Consider the following 21,934-nt stretch of genomic DNA (forward strand, 5'->3'; position numbering starts at 1 on the left):
ACAATAAAGGTAACATGTCATTACCCCTGCATTCAAAACTAATATGAGCTGTAACCCCAAACCAGCCAAAACTGAACTCTTCTGCAAAGCAGTTCTGTCTGGTGAACACCTAGGCAGAATAGGTGTGTCTGTGCAAATATAATCTGTGCCTGAAGTCTTTTTCCCAAGGGAAAAGCACATTGAGACCCTGCTTATCCCTCTCTTTTATGAATCCACAATCAAAATTACTTAACTGGATACACTATAGAGCTGAAGGTTGTAAGTGACTCTAGGCAGGAAAACAAACATTTCATGGTGAAAATAATAACTGGTTTTGTGAGAAGTGGCACAAGCAAAAAATAAAAATAAATTCTTTGCCAGTGGAGTGGATTTTTTCACATGGCTCTAAGTATAAGTCTAGTAGACAAGTCACCCAATTGGCTGTAATATAACCAAAGAACAGATTTTTAAAATGTCTTGAAGCTGTTTTTTTCACTATATGGAAATTCAAAGTCACTTGACATTTCAGAGTAATTCTAACTTTTCACTCCCTGGAGTCTGTACCTCAGTGCATGACTTATAAAGTTGCAATCATTATTTGCAATGAGTGGGTGCATGTAATTTCTGGTGTATGTTCAGAGGGCTATAGCCAGGACCTTCCACTTGGATGAAGCACTGAGGAAAGTTACAAGAGCAATGGGGGAAAATTTTGATGTCAATTGTATTAGAAGTAATAGTAATAAAAGTTACTTATCTAATGCCTAACAGTTACACAGGGTGAGACACAGTCTCTACTCCTTGTTCTAAGACAGATAAAACACGGGACAACAGTCCAGGGAAAGGAGAGATGAAATTATAGGCAAGAAGGTAGGGAGAAATTGCTGAAGGAGGAATTTGATGAAGATAAGGCGCGCTTAATAGAAAATGGATATTGTCTGTCTCAGACATAGTGGGCAGCACAGTCAAAGGCATGAAGCTAATCCCATGAAAGAGACAAAGGCAGCAGTAAAGCAAGGTGCTTTTTTTGAGATTTGGGACCTAATACAACTTTCATTCCTTCCATTGATTTGAAGTTAATTGAAAGACTTCAATGAGAGTTGAATAGACCTGTAGGAAGCAAATTGAAGAGCAGGTGGAAATGGCCTGTGTTATGCAGGATTATCATAATGAAACCAGATTATCATAAAGATTCCAATTTGAAAATCTACAAAATGAAAACAGTTGTAAGTGGATCAAGATTAAACAGAGAGTGAAGACAAGGAGTTTGAATATGACATAGTCAAAAGCAATGAGGCAATTAAGGTATTGAAGGAGAGATGTGTGAGACATGTTCAATGAGGAGAAAGGAGGAGGACTTTAACAGCAATATTTTGGATAGCGTAGAGAGGAGAGAAGAGAGGGGAGAACTGGAAAAGAGGTGGTTACATTTATCAAGGTGAAAGATGACTGAGTTGTAGCAGTAAGGGCACTAATAAAAGGGTGTATTTTGCTGATATAATGAGGTGACAGGACTTTGAGAGAGTAAGTATGGGCAAGATGGGTGAAGAAGATGACACTGAGGCCATGAGACAGGAAGGAGAGTGCAGTTTTCACTAGGCTAGAGAGACAGAGAAGGGGGATGAGTAGGAAAGAAATTTAATTTTGGAAAGATTGAGTTTGAAATGGCAGTTGGGCATTCATAAGTAGACATCTGAGTCACACCTGGAGAGGTGAGACTGGACAGAGGTATATATAGGAATCACTTGCATGGAGGTGGCAGTTGAGAACATAAGAATAGTTGGGGTGCCAGAGAGACAGAGTAAGTAGAAATAAGATTCTAGCCAGAAAGAAAGCCTTGTCCAGTGGTTAGGGCACTAGCCTAGGAATTGGGAGACCTGTCTTCAAGTCTCTGTTTTCCATGGACTTCTTTACTTTGTAACCTTGGGCAAGTTACTTAGGTCCAGCTCTCAAATGTATTTGGGCATCTAGTTCCCCACTGATAGGCAGGGATGGCTCCAGACCCCAGCATGCCAAGCGCGTGCTTGGGGCGGCATGCCATGGGGGGCACTCTGCCGGTCGCCGGGAGGGCAGCAGGCGGCTCCGGTGGACCTCCCACAGGCGTCCCTGCAGAGAGTTCGCTGGTCCCGCGGCTCTGGTGGACCTCCCGCAGGCATGCCTGCGGAGGGTCCGCTGGTCCCGCGCGGCTTTGGTGGCTGCGCGGGACCAGCGCACCCTCCGCAGGCATGCCTGCGGGAGGTCCACCGGAGCCGCGGGACCAGCGACCGGCAGAGCGCCTCCTGTGGCATGCCGCCCTGCTTGGGGCGGCGAAATATCTAGAGCCGCCCCTGCTGATAGGTGACTAAATACCTTTGAGAATCTAGGTGTCTGACTCTCAGTTCTCCATTGGAAAAATGGGGATAATAGCATTGCCCTACCTCACAGGGGTATGTGTGTGAGGATAAATCAATTAACGACCGTGAGGTGGTACTGTGGTAATGTGGGGCATATCCATACCTTCAGTAGTAATATGTCAGTTAACATCTCAGTATTTTTGCTTCCATGTTAGGTAGAATGTATCAATATGACAAGCCAGTTTTCCAAAAACAGAATGTCACCAATGAGACTTTGAACCAAGAGAAGGAAGGAATTTGTGATCAAACTTCCTAGAGTTCATTTTGAAATAGTGACCTTCCCTGACCTGTAAAATTGCCTTTTTTCTTATTTGCACAGCCCATCTACAGTGGGAGCAAATATACTGATTTAAAATAAACATTAATTTCTGGAAACCAGTCTCTCTTTATACCCTTTCATAGTGACCTCATCCACCACCATGGCCCAGCAGAAATACTGTCACTTATAACAGTGGTTCACAAACTGGGGAACATGCCCCCCTGAGGGGCTCAAGAGGTTCTCTGGGGGTGCACAAAGAAACTGGGATCCCACAGATTCTGCAGGACCTGCTGTCATAATAGCAGGAGTGGGATAAAAATAGAGTGAGTATTGCAGTATAAAAATAGAGTGAGTGCTGCGGGGTGGGACAGGAACGGGATTTAAAAAAACAGTCCTCCTGCACTGCAAATGACATGAACGCCCTGGCCAGCAGCTGCTGCTATCTGGCCACCCAGCTTTGAAGGCTGCACTGCCGCCAGCAGCAGCACAGAGGTAAGGGATTACCTCAGATTACAAGTAATAGAGGGGGGCACAACAAATTCCGTGAATGGTAAAGGGAGGATGCAACTGGAAAAGTTTGCGCACCACTGACTTATAAGATGGTGTGAAAATTGTGGCCTGATGGGCTGAAGCAGGATAAATATATGGACAAGTAAGCCTCAAGGACATATACATGTATGTCTAAATATTTTGGGTTTCACATAATTAGCTCAAGTTTACAAACCTCCTTTCCTCCAGGGAGATTCTATTTCTTTAAAAATGCCAAATTGCTCTCGATGTGGGAAATACCTACCTAAAGGCCAGGAAACTGAGTTCCCAAACATGGAGTTTCTCTCTGATCATGCCATTAGGTGGACCAGGTTGTTCCCCAGGTGGAATGAAAAGGGGTTCAACCCTTGAAACCCATGGATCTTGGGACACTTCGAGGTTCTTCAGTTATTTCTGCTTTGTGCAGCAGACGGGAGCATGTACAAACAGAAGTCTGTGCTATATGTTAAGGACTGAAGAGACACCATCCCCCCAGACAAACAAACAAAATCCACCACTACCACCAATCCAGGCTAGTACGTGTGTGTCCTCTGTGTAGCAATTAAATTGTATTCAATTTTTAATTAGAATTTTCTCTTTCCCTGCTCTCTTTCTTTCAGTTTGTCTGTATTTGTTTTTCATTCTGTCCCCATCTTTGCTCCTTTTTCAGTGTCTCCTGAGCAAAACACAAACCCAGCAACATTCAAGTTTTAACTTTCAAATCCACAATTGTCGAGAACCATTATTAGCTAATCAGGGCCGCAGGGTTTGGTGCCTTATAAACAGAATAAATGGGCCAGATCCTTAATGACTCATTCGTTCTTTCTGGGGAAAAACTCCTATTGTCTCCCACTGACTGCTTGTATATACCCAGATTTAACTCCAGCACCCAATAGCTTACCTGGCATATGGTACCAGAACACAAGGATGAATCAACCTTGAATTTACTAACTATGGGCTGTCTCTACACTGCTCACTCACACAAAACTCCCATTTGATTTGGAAGATGCTAAAGTGCTCTATAGATGCTGAAGTGCTATCTAGATGCTAAATAGGTTTATCTGTATGCATATTCTTACAATAGTCATGAGACAATTTTTCAATTTCTTCTCTTTACAGAAGCGAAGTGCTGATGACTTGGTAAGTTCTCTTCTCATTTATAACTGAGGATATTGTACCAATTGAGGGTTTGTTTTTATCTGGGCTGCAGTGATGGATTCAAATGTCAGTTAATAAAATACTCTTACTATTTTAAAGACTTGTGTCATACTACAATGAGCACAGCATGAGTAATTGTTATGTCTAGGTACACATGGTAAATGCTAGTATCTGAAGAGTTTGGTTTAGTTAATCATAATATTCAGTAATATCCCAAATTCAGAGTCTGTCAGGCTCTGTGCAGTAAAAAGAGAATAAACAAATAATAGCTAATCCCATGTTGTATTTCAACAAATAACAAAACTGTTTGGCATTGTCTCTATGCCTCTACAGAAACATTTTATCTTCTTTTTAAGTATTTCATTCAAGGAAGGCAAGTGGCTTTATCTTTAAGGCTGATGCCAGTTGGCATTTAGACCCCAATTCAGCAGTCCATCCCACTTAAGCACAAATCTAAATACTTAGTGAACCAGCCAGGCAGCAGTCATCTATCTCCTCTCATCCAATATTTTAAAAGGGCTCTAGAGGTGATCCCGGCAGCTACAGACCGGTAAGTCTAACATCGGTACCGGTCAAATTAGTTGAAACAATAGTAAAGAATAAAATTGTCAGACACATAGAAGAACATAAATTGCTGGGCAAAAGTCAACATGGTTTCTGTAAAGGGAAATTGTGTCTTACTAATCTATTAGAGTTCTTTGAAGGGGTCAACAAACATGTGGACAAGGGGGATCCAGTGGACATAGTGTACTTAGATTTCCAGAAAGCCTTTGACAAGGTCCCTCACCAAAGGCTCTTATGTAAATTAACTTGTCATGGGATAAAAGGGAAGGTCGTTTCATGGACTGAGAACTGGTTAAAAGACAGGGAACAAAGGGTAGGAATTAATGGTAAATTCTCAGAATGGAGAGGGGTAACCCCAAGGGTCAGTCCTAAGACCAATCCTATTCAACTTATTCATAAATGATCTGGAGAAAGGGGTACAAAGTGAGGTGGCAAAGTTTGCAGATGATACTAAACTGCTCAAGGTAGTTAAGACCAAAGCAGACTGTGAAGAACTTCAAAAAGATCTCACAAAACTAAGTGATTGGGCAACAAAATGGCAAATGAAATTTAATGTGGATAAATGTAAAGTAATGCACATTGGAAAAAATAACCCCAAATATACATACAATATGATGGGGGCTACTTTAGCTACAACAAATCAGGAAAAAGATTTTGGCGTCATTGTGGATAGTTCTCTGAAGATGTCCACATAGTGTGCAGAAGTGGTCAAAAAAGCAAACAGGATGTTAGGAATCATTAAAAAGGGGATAGAGAATAAGAAGGAGAATATATTATTGCCCTTATATAAATCGATGGTACATCCACATCTTGAATACTGCGTACAGATGTGATCTCCTCATCTCAAAAAAGATATACTGGCACTAGAAAAGGTTCAGAGAAGGGCAGCTAAAATGATTGGAATGGGTCCCATATGAGGAGAGATTAAAGAAGCTAGGACTTTTCAGCTTGGAAAAGAGGAGAGTAAGGGGGGATATAATAAAGGTATATAAAATCATGAGCGATGTGGAGAAAGTAGATAAGGAAAAGTTATTTACTTATTCCCATAATACAAGAACTAGGGGTCACCAAATGAAATCAGTAGGCAGCAGGTTTAAAACAAATAAAAGGAAGTTGTTCTTCACACAGCGCACAGTCAACTTGTGGAACTCCTTACCTGAGGAGGTTATGAAGGCTAGGACTATAACAGTGTTTAAAAGAGAACTGGATAAATTCATGGAGGTTAAGTCCATTAATGGCTATTAGCCAGGATGGGTAAGGAATGGTATCCCTAGACTCTGTTTGTCAGAGGGTGGAGATGGATGGCAGGAGAGAGATCACTTTATCATTTCCTGTTAGGTTCACTCCCTCTGAGGGTACGTCTACACTACAGGATTATTCCGATTTTACAGAAACCGGTTTTGTAAAACAGATTGTATAAAGTCGAGTGCACGCGGCCACACTAAGCACAGTAATTCGGCAGTGTGCGTCCATGTACCGAGGCTAGCGTCGATTTCCGGAGCATTGCACTGTGGGTAGCTATCCCGTAGCTATCCCATGGTTCCCACAGTCTCCCCCGCTCTTGGAATTCTGGGTTGAGATCCCAGTGCCTGATGGGGCAAAAAACATTGTCACGGGTGGTTCTGGGTACAGCCTCACCCCTTCCTCCGTGAAAGCAGCAGCAGCCAACTGTTTCGCGCTTTTTTTCCTGGGTGAACTGTGCAAACGCCATAGCACGCCAAGCATGGACCCTGCTCAGCTCAAGACAGCAATCATGGACGTTGTAAACACCTCGCACATTCTCGTGCAGTCTATGCTGAACCAGGACCTGCAAAGCCAGGCGAGGAGGCGGCAGCTACGGCAGCGCGGCGACGAGAGTGATGAGGACATGGACACAGAATTCTCTCAAACCGCGGGCCCCTGCGCTTTGGAGATCCTGATGGTAATGGGGCAGGTTCTAGCCATTGAACGCCGATTTTGGGCCCGGGAAACAAGCACAGACTGGTGGGACCGCATAGTTTTGCAGGTTTGGGACGATTCCCAGTGGCTGCGAAACTTTCGCATGCGTAAGGGCACTTTCATGGAACTTTGTGACTTGCTTTCCCCTGCCCTGAAACGCCAGAATACCAAGATGAGATCAGCCCTCACAGTTGAGAAGCGAGTGGCAATAGCCCTCTGGAAGCTTGCAACGCCAGACAGCTACCAGTCAGTTGGGAATCAATTTGGAGTGGGCAATCTACTGTGGGGGCTGCTGTGATGCAAGTAGCCAAAGCAATCACTAAGCTGCTGCTACAAAAGGTTGTGACTCTGGGAAATGTGCAGGTCATAGTGGATGGCTTTGCTGCAATGGGATTCCCTAACTGTGGTGGGGCAATAGATGGAACCCATATCCCTATCTTGGCTCCGGAGCACCAGGCCACCCAGTACGTAAACCGCAACAGGTACTTTTCAATGGTGCTGCAAGCACTGGTGGATCACAAGGGACGTTTCACCAACATCCACGTGGGATGGCCAGGAAGGGTTCATGATGCTCGTGTCTTCAGGAATACTACTCTGTTTAAACGGCTGCAGCAAAGGAATTACTTCCCAGACCAGAAAATAACAGCTGGGGATGTTGAAATGCCTGTCGTTATCCTGGGGGACCCAGCCTACCCCTTGATACCATGGCTCATGAAGCCATACACAGGCAGCCTGGACAGTAGTCAGGAGCTGTTCAACTACAGGCTGAGCAAGTGCAGAATGGTGGTAGAATGTGCATTTGGCCGTTTAAAGGCGCGCTAGCGCACATTACTGACTCGCTCAGACCACAGCCAAACCAATGTCCCCATTGTTATTGCTGCTTGCTGTGTGCTCCACAATCTCTGTGAGAGTAAGGGGGAGACCTTTATGGCGGGGTGGGAGGCTGAGGCAAATCACCTGGCCGCTGATTACGTGCAGCCAGACACCAGGGTGATTAGAAGAGCACACCAGGAAGCAGTGCGCATCAGAGAAGCTTTGAAAATGAGTTTTAGCACTGGCCAGGGTACGGTGTGACTGCTGTGTTTGTTTCCCCTTGATGAACCCCCCTTTGATTGACTCATTCCCTCCCCCTTCGATTACAGCTTGCTTAAGAAAATAAAGTCACTATCGTTTAAAAATCATGTATTCTTTATTAATTCATTATAAAAAGAGGGAGAAAACTGACAAGGTAGCCCGGGTGTGGTTTGGGAGGAGGATAGGAGGGAAGGAAAAGGCCACTAAAAAAATTTCACAATAATGACAGCCTTTTGGTTGGGCTGTCCACGGGGGTAGAGTGGGCGGGTGCACGGAGCCTCCCCCCACGCGTTCTTACACGTCTGGGTGAGGAAGATGTGGAACATGGTGAGGGGGAGGGTGGTTATACAGGGGCTGCAGCGGCACTCTGTGATCCTGCTGCCTTTCCTGAAGCTCCACCAGACGCCGGAGCATGTCAGTTTGATCACGCAGCAGCCCTAGCGTTGCATCATGCCTCCTCTGATCTTCCTGCCGCCACCTCTCATCTCGAGTGTCCCTCTTGTCCTCACGTTCGTCCCTCCTGTCCTCACGTTCACTGGCATCTTTCCTATAATTTGATACCACGTCCTTTCACTCATTCAGATGAGCTCTTTCACTGCGGGTCACTTCCATGATTTCCGAGAACATTTCGTCTCGTGTCTTTTTTTTTCCGCTGCCTTATCTGAGATAGCCTTCGGGATGCAGTAGGGAGGCTTGAAAAATTTGCAGCTGCATGAGGGAGGAAAAAACCGAGAGAAGTATTTAAAAAGATACATTTTACAGAACAATGCTTACCACCCCCCCATTCCAATTCTCTGGGATGACCGCTTTACCCCTCCCCCCACTGCGTGGCTGGTATCATGGAAGATCACTGCTAAACACCCCCCTCCCTCCCCACCACTGCGTGGCTGGTAGCAGGGAAGATCCCTGATAGCCAAATGCGAAAAAGCTCAGCACCAATCACCCCCCGTCCCCCTGCTTGGCTACCTGCAAGGAAGGATTTCTTTTAAGCAACAGCCAAACAGCCCAGTAGGAATGCCCATCTCTGTCCCCTTAATTAAATTCCTGAATTTCAACCAGGTTACCATGAACGATATCACTCTCCTGAGGATAACACAGCGAGATAAAGAACGGATGTTGCTTGAATGCCAGCAAACACCGGGACCATACGCAGCTAGGCTTTGTCATGCAATGATACCAGATTACTTGCTACATGCATGGCGTGGTCAAGTGTCCTACCATGGAGGACGGAATAAGGCTGCCCTGCCCAGAAACCTTCTGCAAAGGCTTTTGGAGTACCTCCAGGAGAGCTTTATGGAGATGTCCCTGGAGGATTTCCGCTCCATCCCCAGACATGTTAACAGACTTTTCCAATAACTCTACTGGCCGCGAATGCATCCCAAGTCCTCAGGGCAAATTAATCATTAAAAAATGCTTGCTTTTAAACCATGTCTTATATTTACAAGGTACACTCACCAGAGGTCCCTTCCATGGCTTCATTGTCTGGGCTAGTGGCTTGGGAGGGCTGGGAGGGTAATTCCGTCTGGGTGAGAAAAAGCTCCTGGCTGTTGGGGAGAACGGAGTGCTGTGTGCTTTCTGCAAGCTCATCCTCTTCTTCCTCCTCCTCATCTTCCCCGTCCGCAGAATCCTCAGCCATGGCTGCGATTACCACCCCCACCTCGGAATCCACGGACAGGGGTGGGGTAGTGGTGGCGGACCCCCCAAGAATTACATGCAGCTCAGCGTAGAAGCGGCATGTTTTCGGCCCTGCCCCGGACCTTCCGTTTGCTTCTTTGGTTTTCTGGTAGGCTTGTCTGAGCTCTTTAACTTTCACACGGCACTGTACTGAGTCCCTGGTGTGGCCTCTCTACATCATGGCCTTGGAAATTTTTTCAAATGTTTTTTCATTTCGTCTTTTGGAACGGAGTTCTGTTTGCACAGAATCCTCTCCCCATACAGCAATCAGATCTAGTACCTCCCGTGCGGTCCATGCTGGAGCTCTTTTTCGATTCTCAGGAGACTGCATTGTTACCTGTGCTGATGAGCTCTGCGTGGTCACCTGTGCTGATGAGCTCTCCACGCCAGCCAAACAGGAAATGAAATTCAAAAGTTCACGGGGCTTTTCCTGTCTACCTGGCCAGTGCATCCGAGTTCAGATTGCTGTCCAGAGCGGTCACAATGGTGCACTGTGGGATACCGCCCGGAGGCCAATACCATCGATTTGCGGCCACACTAACCCTAATCCGATATGGTAATACCAATTTCAGCGCTACTCCTCTCGTCGGGGAGGAGTACAGAATCTGGTTTAAAGAGCCCTTTATATCGATATAAAGGGCTTCGTTGTGTGGACGGGTGCAGCGTTAAATCAGTTTAACGCTGCTAAAATCGGTTTAAACGTGTAGTATAGACCAGTCCTGAGGCACCTGGCATTGGCCACTGTTGGTAGACAGGATACTGGGCTAGATGGACCTTTGGTCTGACCCAGTACGTCCATTCTTATGTTCTTACCCCCTCCCATAAGAATCCTGGGGCACTTCTAAATATTATTCTTGCACAAAGGGTACATGTTGTTGCTGAAGAGTTACCTAAATAGTTGTATCTATCTATTTAGCTGTGTGTTTATGTAGCCCCATCACCATAGTAACTGAGCACCTCCCAACTATTTGAAAAAGATATAGTAACAATCTTCCTCCCCCATTACTTCCTTCCCAGCATATGGAAGAAATAGCTCCTGTTTTAAGTGGTCCACAGGCCTTGTGATGGATCTCTATTTAAGGGGTGAATTTTCCCCTTAGAATATCAAGAAGGATAACCTGAAATGAAATTGAGTCTATATGTGGCACTTTTATACAAAGGCACCTTTTAGGTGTGTGCTGCATGAGCCAGCCAGTCAGCTGCTGTTTATAGCAATCATTGGTATCAGAAGCCAGAGGTATATTGTTGTGTACACCCAATACTGAGCATGCACAGGAGTTATGGATGCAATAAAAGAAAATTATTTCAAAATGTTATAAATACCTGAAAGTAGGAGCTTATAGTAGCAGTGCCAGCTCAACTCTAGAGATAACATTTTGCTACTGAGGTTATCGTTACTGTTAATAGAATAATTATTTTTACATAGTAGCCTTTTTGTGGACAATATTAAAAACACTCAAGCAAACTTCATTGTACCCTAGTGGTCCCGAACAAATACAGCACTTGTTCTTTTCTGTTATGCCAGGCCTGCACAACTCGTAAAGCGGCAAGGGCCATATTACTCCAAAGAAAACAGCTGAGGGCCGAACGCCACCAGCCCCGCCGAACCCCCACCCTAGTGCCGCCAAGCCCCCCCCAAAACAAAACACCCCACCCAGCCCCCCTAAAATACTCCCCCCCCCCAGCACCGTCCGCCCCACGGAAACAAACCCTCCTTCCCCAGTGCTGCCCCACCGAAACAGCAGTATTGAACCTTGGTAATATGTTATAGCTGGCCCCTAAGGTAGTATAATTAAGGTAAAAGAAAAATGTCTTTTTGCTAGAAGTAGAACAAGGTCTTCCCTCAACTTTGTAATCAATTGCCCTGTTGAATGAATGAGGTGTGAATGAGGAAGCAGCACCTCCAGACAGCTGCAACCCTTGGAGAGGGGATGGGAGCCAGACCAGATCAGTAGAACAGGTCAGCCACTGACTCCTCGCTCGCCTACTCAGCTCCCCACCCCCCTGGCTCACCTACTCAGCCCCCGCCACTGCCCACCCGCCTCCTCATCCCCCGCCACTGCCCGCCCGCCCCTTCATCCCCCCTCCCTCACCTGCCGCTTGCCTACTCACCCCCCGCAGGCCGCACAGTGAGTCCCTATTATGGTTATTTCTGTTTTATTGAATTATTACTGATTTACACAATGTTCAAATGTAACTAGTGGTAATTTTGCCATCTTTTATTCTTCAGATTGTCAATGGCATAGAAATCTACAGCATGAAAATTGACAGCAAAGTGACTTCCCGATTTGCCCACAATGTCATCACTAGCAGAGCTGTCAATCGTGCCAATGTGTCTAAGGAAGTGGTTTTTGATGTGGATCTCCCTAAGACAGCCTTCATTACCAATTTCAGCATGTGAGAAGAACTTATATTTCTAGCATGGACTAAGAATCTGTCTGGGTTTAATACAGAGAAATATACACTAGCAGCATTAAGAATATGAACTGAGATCTTTATTTTTACTTTACTATTAGGTTGATTTTTAAATGTTACTTGGACAAAGTTAATGATACAAATATAGATGCAGGGTATTTGTGGGACCTTCAGACAGTTGTGCATTTGTGGACAAGAGCACTAATTTGCTATTTTTTTCTACCCATCTGCAGAGGTCTAAAGGAAAATTTCCAGAAATACCACTTGTTCAAACCTGGGATCTCTAGAAAGATGTTCCATTGCCTACAGTTTTTTCCATCATGACATTATAACTTAATTTATTCCATTATTGTAGAAGCAATATTTGAACATAGTAGCTGAAAGCAGATGAAGGCCAAAAAATGGAGGAAAATATCACACCTTTTTGTCTTTAGTTACAGTATGTCATCTGGTGTCATTGTTCAAACATGATATTCATGATGCCATGGTATAGGAGTTTGCCAAAGATTTGAATAGTGGTTACCATCAGCCAGGGGCGGCTCTAGACACCAGCGCGCCAAGCAGGCGCTTGGGGCGGCCGTTTCCCGGGGGGGCGGCATTTGGCTCCGGTGGAGCTCCCGCCGGCATGCCTGCGGCAGGTCCACCGGAGCCCGGGACGAGCGGACCTGCCGCAGGCATGACTGCGGCGGGTCCCGTCTTCCCGCGGCGCCGGTTGAGCTCCCGCAGGCATGCCTGCGCCCGGTCCGCGCGCCCCGGGCTCCGGTGGACCTGCCGCAAGCATGCCGGCAGGAGCTCAACCGGAGCCGCGGGAAGAGGGGACCCGCCGCGGGACCGGGGAAGGGCGGCGCAGCGCTCCGCGCTGCTTGGGGCAGCCCGATTTCTAGAGCCACCCCTGCCATCAGCCCAATATTGGGCTCATTTATTTTCAGAGGAGGAATTGGTCTTGATCTGGTAAGGTGTAGAACTTTTAACTCCAACTGAAGTAACTGGAAATTGAAGGTGTTCATCACCTCACAGGAAGTGCTCAGCACTTGGCAAGATCAAGTCTAGAAACTGCTTGTTAGCAAACAAGATAATGAACAGAGGATAACCAAGAATAATGTTTTCATGTGTCAATACAAATCATTCAGCAAAATTAGATACTTTTTCATTTGCAGGACAATTGACGGTGTTACCTATCCTGGGACTATAAAAGAAAAAGAAGTTGCAAAAAAGCAATATGAGAAGGCTGTTTCACGGGGACAGACTGCAGGTCTCGTCCGGTAAGAATGCTGACTTACAGCGGGCTTAAACTTTTCATTTCTATATTCCAGCATCCTATAGCTAAAAATGAAATTAGGAATGTATTTTATAGCCTCTGTTAAAAGTTCATACTTTATATGAAAAAAGGATATTGGTTATATGTAATAGAGACATGACTTCTGATTGGTCAGGGGATATCCATAATTGTGAAAGATTTAATTATGCAACACTACTAACTGAATAATACATACTCATGTGATTAGTCCCACTCAGCTATCTGTGTAAATGCTTCTCAGTATGAGTTAGTGATAAAGAATGAGACCCAAAAATCTCATTTCTCTTGTATTCATTTTTGTGGGCCAGACTATGCCTGGCTCTTGAGCAGGCGCACAATAGGAGAGAAGGGACAAGCAGCCTTTTTTCTTATTTGTAATTAGTTTAACATTTCTAGGGCTTCTGGGAGAAAAACTGAAAAGTTCACTGTTTCAGTCAACATTGCAGCAGCCAGCAAAGTCACTTTTGAGCTCACCTATGAGGAACTGTTGAAGAGAAACTTTGGAAAATATGAGATGCTCATTAAAGTAAAACCAAAGCAGCTCATCAATCACTTTGAGGTAAATGGCATTGTGAATTAAATTGTACCTTGCAGCGGTTACATTCTGTAGTTACAAAAACTCAAGATGCATTGAAATCTTGTGCATCTTTTGGAATATATGCATAACAGATGAAGCGGGATACTGTGTTTTTCCACAGCAGTTCACAATTGAAGGGAAGGTCCCCAACCAATATCTTGTGGGCAGTGGTGACTATGAACCAGGTTGAAAGCCTCAAACAATGTATTTTATTACTGGTTTGCATACATAAACTTCACTAGCTGGGACAAGCAATAAGCCCTACAAAACTAAGATATATTGGAGGGTGGGAAAGTCATTAACACAACTGAGAACAAATGCCTTAATACAATAGCCCAAACCTTGATCAAACTTATGCCAAACAACGCTGCCTGAATTCACAGAGATCAAGGTCTCTTCAGTGCCAGAGATTGTTTGAACACTCTCTTTATCTGCCCTGCTAAAATCTACCTGTAGTTCAATAGCTTTCTCTCATGTGTGCCCAGGAGATGCTTTAAAAGGATATACTCCAAAGATGGTCATCAAAAAATGCTTAAATCATTATATGCAGCACTATGCACAAGACCAAAACCATACTGCAGCATAAACAAATCATAACCAGATATGGCCTCCTGGTACTGGCAGTATGGTATTTTCAGAGGAAATGAGTGGTTCTTCAACATCTGACCCAAATTCTTGTGAGCAGTTAGTAAAACAGTAACTTTCAGTTGTGTTTCTTTTTAAAATCTCCAGGTGGAAGATAGGTAGGTCACATCTGATTCAAATATGAATGCTACTTTGCATTATAAAGGCAGATTTCCCCTTTATTAAGAAATTCCCTATTCTGCATATAGAGTTGCTCATTGTTCTCCATCTAAGTTGTTATAGTTGTGGGTTTATCTATGACAGTGTATTTTCAATGAATGTTTCAGATCCAGGCAAACATCTTTGAACCCCAAGGTATCAGTGAGCTGGAAGCACAAGGATCATTCATCACCAATGACCTGTCACAAGTTATTAAAAAATCTTTCTCAGGAAAAAAGGTACAATGGATAATAACCTTAGTAGAGAATGAATTTGTTATATTTTTTCTGCATTCTAACAAAGTCAGCTCATTATGAAATAATACATCAGCACAATATATTGGGTTAATGCAAAAGTAAATGTACTTGTACCGGCCAGTAGTGGGGCTGGATGGGATAATACAGCTCTTTTCCATCTCTAATTTTTATAAGGCCTTTCTTCCCAGGTTTGCTCTAAATCATGCCAGTTTATAACAGCCTTGTATGGATTATTACACTAGCACAGAATATCCAGGTGCTCTGGCCTTTTCCCTCCTTCCCTCCTAATAAAACCCCTCAACTGGGGCCAGGAAAGGAGCTGACTTAGAGGAATTACACATGCTCTACATGAACCAAAGGGTGTGTGGGGGGGTCCCTTTGCCCTCTGGCATTACAGGGTATTCTTCAGGGGCCACCTACAGCCTTTTATGCCACTGAAGGTGACATAAAGAAACCATAGCATAAGGAAAAATTCAGGAGATTGAATTTAAATTGACCCTATTGCTTTTTAAAGAATTAAGTGTGAGGAAACAGGGTTTTAGTTCAAGACCTCAAAATTGAGCCTTAGCCTACTGGTATTTCTGCTCTGACATCTACTTGTTATTATTTGTTATATGTATTACAGTAGTGCTTTAGGCCAAATCCCTTTGTGCTAGGCAGTGCACAGACAAAGAGGTGATTCTTAGATAGGCAGGTGACTGACCCTTTTGCTGTTGTGGCTGCGTGGCTAGAACTTGCTATCCATAAGCAGACACCTTGCATTTTACTTCCCCACTTTCAAACAACATCTAAAATCACCCCCTTTGCAGGAGCACTTTTTAGTATAATTGGTTTTATATATTTGTATGATGATGTAGTTAATATTTTCATCTCTTTAACAGTTGCTGAGGAGAGGGCTTTATAATAATATTTTATTATTAATGCATTTTTATTACCTTGCACAAACTCAGTTACTCAGAATAATAAAATATTGACTTGGGTATAGATAACTTGTTTAAAATGGCATCTGTTTTATCAAACCCTGTTTTATCATATTGACTTTCACATTTCTGAACATACATTTGTCTAAAACACAAACCTTCTCATGTTTTGTATTTTACATTCATTTATTAAAGTTTGAGTCTAATGAGGGCTTCTGCTTTCAGGGCCATGTGTCTTTCAAGCCAACCATTGATCAACAGCGAACCTGTGCAAATTGTTCAACATCACTATTGGATGGAGATTTTACAATAAAGTATGATGTGAAGAGAGACAGGCCGGGTGATTTACAGGTAAATTCAATACTTTACAATTTCATCTGGGCATGCTTAGTAAATTGAAGTCACATCATTTTACACATCTTCTCTTTTTCAGATTGTCAATGGATACTTTGTACACTTTTTTGCACCAACAAATCTTCCAAATTTTCCAAAAAACGTGGTTTTTGTAATAGACATTAGTGGCTCGATGTCTGGAATAGGAATACAACAGGTAATTGATTACATTTACTACAAAGTTAGTCCTGGTGTGCCAGGTTCTAGGGAGTCTAGTACCCAGTGGAGGTACTAAACACTTCTTATCATGAGCAGGTATTCAAAGTCTCAGCCAAAACTATAATCATGGATGTTTTCAAGCTATATTTTTATATCTTCAAAATTCTAAACCAAAGTATCTAGAAAAGGCTTCCTCACACTCTGGGTATCCTGTAAGTTAAAACACATGTATAATATTGTCTATTGTTTCCCTTTTCTATATCTTTTGTACCCTCTTCCAGCCTGGGTGATGGGAAGCACCTTACTGTTAGAACTCCCCACTCCATTCTGATGCTCAGAATTTCTGTTTCTGCTGCTGCATATCAAGACCCAGGCTCTGGTGCTTAAGATCTCCTCCCCAACCCAAATGTTACTATTGCTTAGCCTTAGAACTAACCTCTCCAGCTCAGCATAGGTGATGGTTGTTCAAGTGATCCAATCATAGGGCCTGATTTTCATCTCATCTACACAGCTGTTATGCTGGTGTAACTCATTGACTTCACTGGAATTATTCCTGATTGACAGTGGTACAACTGAGGACAGAATCAGGCCCAGAGTTTTTCACTATACACTATATGAATGTTCAGTGAAAAATCCTCAGAAACAAATCATGTAAAAGCTGTAGGCTTTCCTTTGTTATTCAATATACCCACATCAGTTTCATTCATTTAAACTTGTGTTTATTTATTTATAGACAAGGGAAGCACTTCTTAAAATATTAGAGGATATTAGGGAAGATGACTACTTTAATTTCATACTGTTTGGTTCTGATGTACACGTTTGGAAAGACACATTAGTGAAAGCCACTGCTGAGAATCTGAAGGAAGCAAAGGACTTTGTTCGAGCTATTGACACTCGAGGCAGTAAGTATTGTAGTAAACTTGCCAATAGGTGGTACTTCAAATAAATATTGAAGAAGCTAATACACAAATTCAGTCTGAGAATGGAGTGCTGCAAGCTTTCATTCTAAAAATTGACTGGTTAAGAAGCACTACTATAGTTATATGTTTGTTTTGGAGTTCTGTGAAGGTTTTACAACCTTCAGAGAAAGAACTGAAAAACAGGCAAGTTCTAAACAGAAATAACAACCCTCCTACCCTAAAAATAGTGTGTGAATTCACCAGAGAGCAAAATTCATGTTACTGGAATTAGAAATTGAGAGCTGCATCCTTCAGTCATCAGTGATTTTTACCACATAGGTATGAAGCACACGGCCAGTGGTTAAAATTGACCACATTGCAGTCACACAGACAGTAACTTCAGTCTCAAATCCCCAGCATTTCTGGGTGAGTCTGAGAAATACTCCGCCCCCAACCACACACACACACTTCTGTGTGCAGGGGCACACGTGCACATACACACAAATCTGTGACAACAGATGCATGCTAACTGATCACAGTACCAGTGTTGCCAGCTCTCATGACCTTTTTTTTTAAGTCAAGGTGATTTTCTTTAAAGCTCCAGCTCCTGGAGTCATGAAAATCTCAGCTTTCATTTTAAAAAAAGTAAAGTTTCCTAGCCCTCCTGGCAGTAGAAAAAAGTTTGAAAATGTGACCTGAGTGTGACCTAAAGAGAGAAAACCAGAAAGCAAAGAGACAGAACTCAACATTTATTATTTTTAATCATCTCATGATTTGGAAGCAATCTCATGATTTTTTGGAGCCTGACTCAGATTTTGGATGCTTGGGGTTAGCAATATTGCATTATGTTGCATGAGGCTGGCCTGAAGATTTTGGGAAGGATTGCAAAGACAATTCTTTGATGTCCCCCAAACTTAACGGATGTACTTCCTCTGCCGCCTGAAGTCTGCATTGTAGAGGCAAAAGTCCATTGGTGGCAGTCAAGCAAATTACAGCTTCAGCTCCTTCAAGAGCCTCCAGTGGTAGCAGATAGTACTGCAGTCTGCTGTACATCAGCCACACTACACAGTTTTGTCATTATTGGTGGGTCTTAGCCCCTATGATCAGCTATTCTGGTAGAGGTTGCATTTGTGACAGAATTTCATATGGAGTGTTCAGAAGATGCGAGTGAAGCTCCATATGTATTCACCCTACCCTTCCATCACCCGTGCGAGGGCCTGCCCCAAGCTTGCCCTATATTACTAATGGAACATTCCTGAGGTTGGCATTTACCCAAAATATGATGTCCATTTTTTATTATGTTAGTTTGCAAAATTCAGGTTCTGTCAAATTTACTCATCCCCAGCCATCAAAACCAAATCCTTTCACTGTAATGTGAAGTGTTTATGCGATGAATTTAAATGCCAGCTATAAATGGAGGCAAAATGTTAAGGGGCTGAAACTGCCTGAATTCAGTTATCGTACTGTAATGTTAATTCACTTGATTCCTAAATTTGCACTCTACTCCGCGCTGATAAGGCCTCAACTGGAGTATTGTGTCCAGTTCAGGGTGCCACATTTCAGGAAGGATGAGGACAAATTGGAGAAAGTCCAGAGGAGAGCAACATAAATGATTAAAGGTCTAGAAAACGACCTATGAGGAAAGACTGAAAAAATTGGTTAGTTTAGTCAGGAGAAGAGACGTCGGAGAGGAGAGATACGATAACAGTTTTCAAGAACATAAAATTTTGCTACAAGGAGGAGGGAGAAAAATTGTTCTCTGAGAATAAGACAAGAAGCAATGGGCTTAAATAGCAGCAAGAGTGGTTTAGGTTGGACATTAGGAAAAACTTCCTAACTGTCAGGGTAGTTAAGCACTTGAATAAATTACCTAGGGAGGTTGTGGAATCTCCATCATTAGAGGTTTTTAAGAACAGGTTAGACAAACACCTGTTGCGGTGATCTAGATAATACTTAGTCCTGCCTTGAGTGCAGGAGACTGGACTAGAAGACCTGTTGAGGTCCCTTCCAGTTCTACATTTCTATAATTCTATAATAAATAAACAATGTTACACATAGATCATAATAAGGTGATAATTAATAGCCAACATGGATTTGTAAGAATAGATCATACCAGAGCAATCTAATTTCTTTCTTTTACAGGGCAACAGCCTAGTGGATGCGGGGCGGGGGAAGCAGTAAATGTGCTATATCTGGACTTTAGTAAGGCATTTGACCCAGTCCCACATGACATTATCATAAACAAACTAGGGAAACTATGTCAACTTTCTAACTAAAAGGATAGTTAAGCTCTGGAATAAGCTTCCAAGGAAGGTCATGGAGACTCCATCATTGGAAATGTTTAAAAACAAGTTGGAAAAACACCTGTGAGGGATGGTCTAGATTTACTTGATCCTGCCACAGCTCAGGGGGCTGGACTTGATGATTTATAGAGGTCTCTTCCAGCCCTTCATTTCTATGATTCTATGAAATATGGTCTCAATTAAGTTACTATAAAGTTTTAAAAGTGGAAGGACATATCAAGTGGGTCCTGCAGGGGTCTGTCTTGAGTCTGATACTAGTCATTATTTTCATTAATGGATGATGGAACAGAGTGCGTGCTTATAAAATTTGCAGATGACATCAAGCTGGGAGTGGTTGCAAGCACTTTGGAGGACAGGATTAGAATTCAAAATTATCTTAATAAATTGAAGAATCAGTCTGAAATCAACAAGATTAAATTCAGTAAAGAGACGTGCACAACACTGCACTTAGGAAGGAAAAATACAAAATGTGGACTAACTGGCTAGGCAGCAGAACTGCAGCAAAGGACCTGGGGGCTACAGGGGAATCGCAATTTGAATATGAGTCAATAGTGTGATGCTGTTGCAAAAAAGGCAAATGTCACTCTGGGATGTATTAACGAGACAGAGGAGATAATTGTTCAGCTCTATTCAGCAATGGTGAGGCCTCAGCTGTAGTAGTGTTTCCAGTTTTGGGCACCACACTTTAAGAAAAAAGTGCACAAATTGGAGTGAGCCCAGAGGAGATCGACCAAAATGAAAAGCTGACCTATGCGGAAAGGTTGATAGAACTGGGCATGTTTAATTTATGAAACTGCCTTCAAATATGTGAAAGGTTATTATAAAGAGGATGGTGATCAGTTCTTTTTGTCCACCAAAGGTAGGACAAGAAGTAGTTTGCTTACTTTGCAGCAAGATTTAGATTAGATATTAGGAAAATCTTTCTAACACTAAGGATAGTTTAAGCACTGGAACAAATTACTTAGTGAGGTTGTGGAATTGCCATAACTGGAGGTTTTTAAGAACAGCTTAGAAAAGCACCTGTCAGGGATGGTCTAGGTATACTTAAGCCTGCCACAGCCTGTGGGGCTGGAGGAGATGTCCTCCTGAGGTCCTTTCCAGCCCTACATTTCTATGAATCTAGGATTAAAACATTTCTATTTTTGACCACTAGTTTTCAACCCTAATTTGTGTCTCTACATTGCAGTGACAAACCTACATGGTGGTTTAATGAAGGGAATTGAAATGCTGACTACAGCTTTTGAAACAAATTCTGTGCCCAAGAGAAGTGCATCTATAATTATCATGTTAACAGATGGTCAACCCAATGAAGGTAAGTAAGTGTCTTGGTAAATGAAGCGAACAGTAAAGTGGAATTAAGCAGGTGAAGGAAAATAATTACTTCAGTTTTAGTTTACCATTCTTTAATTTTAGGAGACCTAAGACCTGATTCACCTCTGATTTCAATGGCATTACACTAAGGTTAAGCTGCTGTAGCAGACTGGAGAATCAGCTCTTTGGTTTCAGTTTGTGATTCATTATCGACCACAAGTATATATGCACTGTATCTTTGGTGGTCTCATCCTAGTCACAATTTTGCCACATTACTAAACCATTGCCTAATTAGACATCATCCTTGCTATATTAAGAACATTTTCATTGGTGTAGCTAAATTAATTCAGTTACACTGATGCAAACCCTTAATTTAGATGTCCTGCACTGATGGGAAGGGTATTTGTCAATTAAGCTAAACTGCTGTATGCCCTGCTTTGTGCTGGTGTAACATGTCTACATTATGGGTTTTCACTGGTGTAACTGAATAATTGTTATGATGGTGCACCTTTTCTTTAATATAGAGTTTCATCTCTTGGTAATGAATAAAGATGAGGCGTGGGATTCTCCCACCCATTCTGTGCCCTAATCACCATTGCTCCAGGGCTCACCTAAAGGTGCCACAAAAGAGGTAGGAGAGAATTTCCTGGGAGCATGCCAGGATGGAGCCAGAAGTTTGGAGGGGATCTCCATAATACATGCTACTCCCACATATGAAGTTGCCCGTAAGCAAAGCAGCCACTCTCAGGATGTCATAACAGAACTCTATATGAGACTTCACGGAGTTATGCTGAGGGCCTCACCAGTCCCTGAACAACTCAGAATCCTGAAAGCACAAAGGTGGCTGGTGTGTACTCTGCCTCTTGGAGAACCTTATTTATGGGGCTAATAAAGGGTATTGTTTTTGTTTTTTTAAAGGAATTCTGCGTTCTAAGTTAGATACTTGTATATACTTTGTCTAAAGTTAGTTTAGAATTAATGATGCCTAGAAAACATGATAGTCATGCCCTGCAAAATCTAAATAAAAAGTAACTAACCACATTTCATTCATTTTAT

The 21,934-nt window shown here is 42.9% G+C and overlaps 1 protein-coding gene across 1 annotated transcript in view; it reads left to right on the forward strand.

Annotated features, from left to right (window-relative positions):
* LOC120368685 (inter-alpha-trypsin inhibitor heavy chain H3-like) overlaps positions 1-21,934 on the forward strand; it is a 43,603-nt gene that overhangs the window by 3,172 nt on the left and 18,497 nt on the right. The window contains exons 2-10 of the mRNA XM_039481027.1: positions 4,276-4,296; positions 11,795-11,961; positions 13,137-13,241; positions 13,673-13,835; positions 14,765-14,875; positions 16,039-16,164; positions 16,247-16,363; positions 17,099-17,267; positions 20,754-20,879. Of these exons, the coding sequence (XP_039336961.1) occupies positions 4,276-4,296; positions 11,795-11,961; positions 13,137-13,241; positions 13,673-13,835; positions 14,765-14,875; positions 16,039-16,164; positions 16,247-16,363; positions 17,099-17,267; positions 20,754-20,879 (1,105 nt within the window). The remainder of the gene's footprint in view (positions 1-4,275; positions 4,297-11,794; positions 11,962-13,136; positions 13,242-13,672; positions 13,836-14,764; positions 14,876-16,038; positions 16,165-16,246; positions 16,364-17,098; positions 17,268-20,753; positions 20,880-21,934) is intronic.

This window comes from Mauremys reevesii, linkage group 7 (assembly GCF_016161935.1).
Source record: "Mauremys reevesii isolate NIE-2019 linkage group 7, ASM1616193v1, whole genome shotgun sequence".
Taxonomy (NCBI): domain Eukaryota; kingdom Metazoa; phylum Chordata; order Testudines; family Geoemydidae; genus Mauremys; species Mauremys reevesii.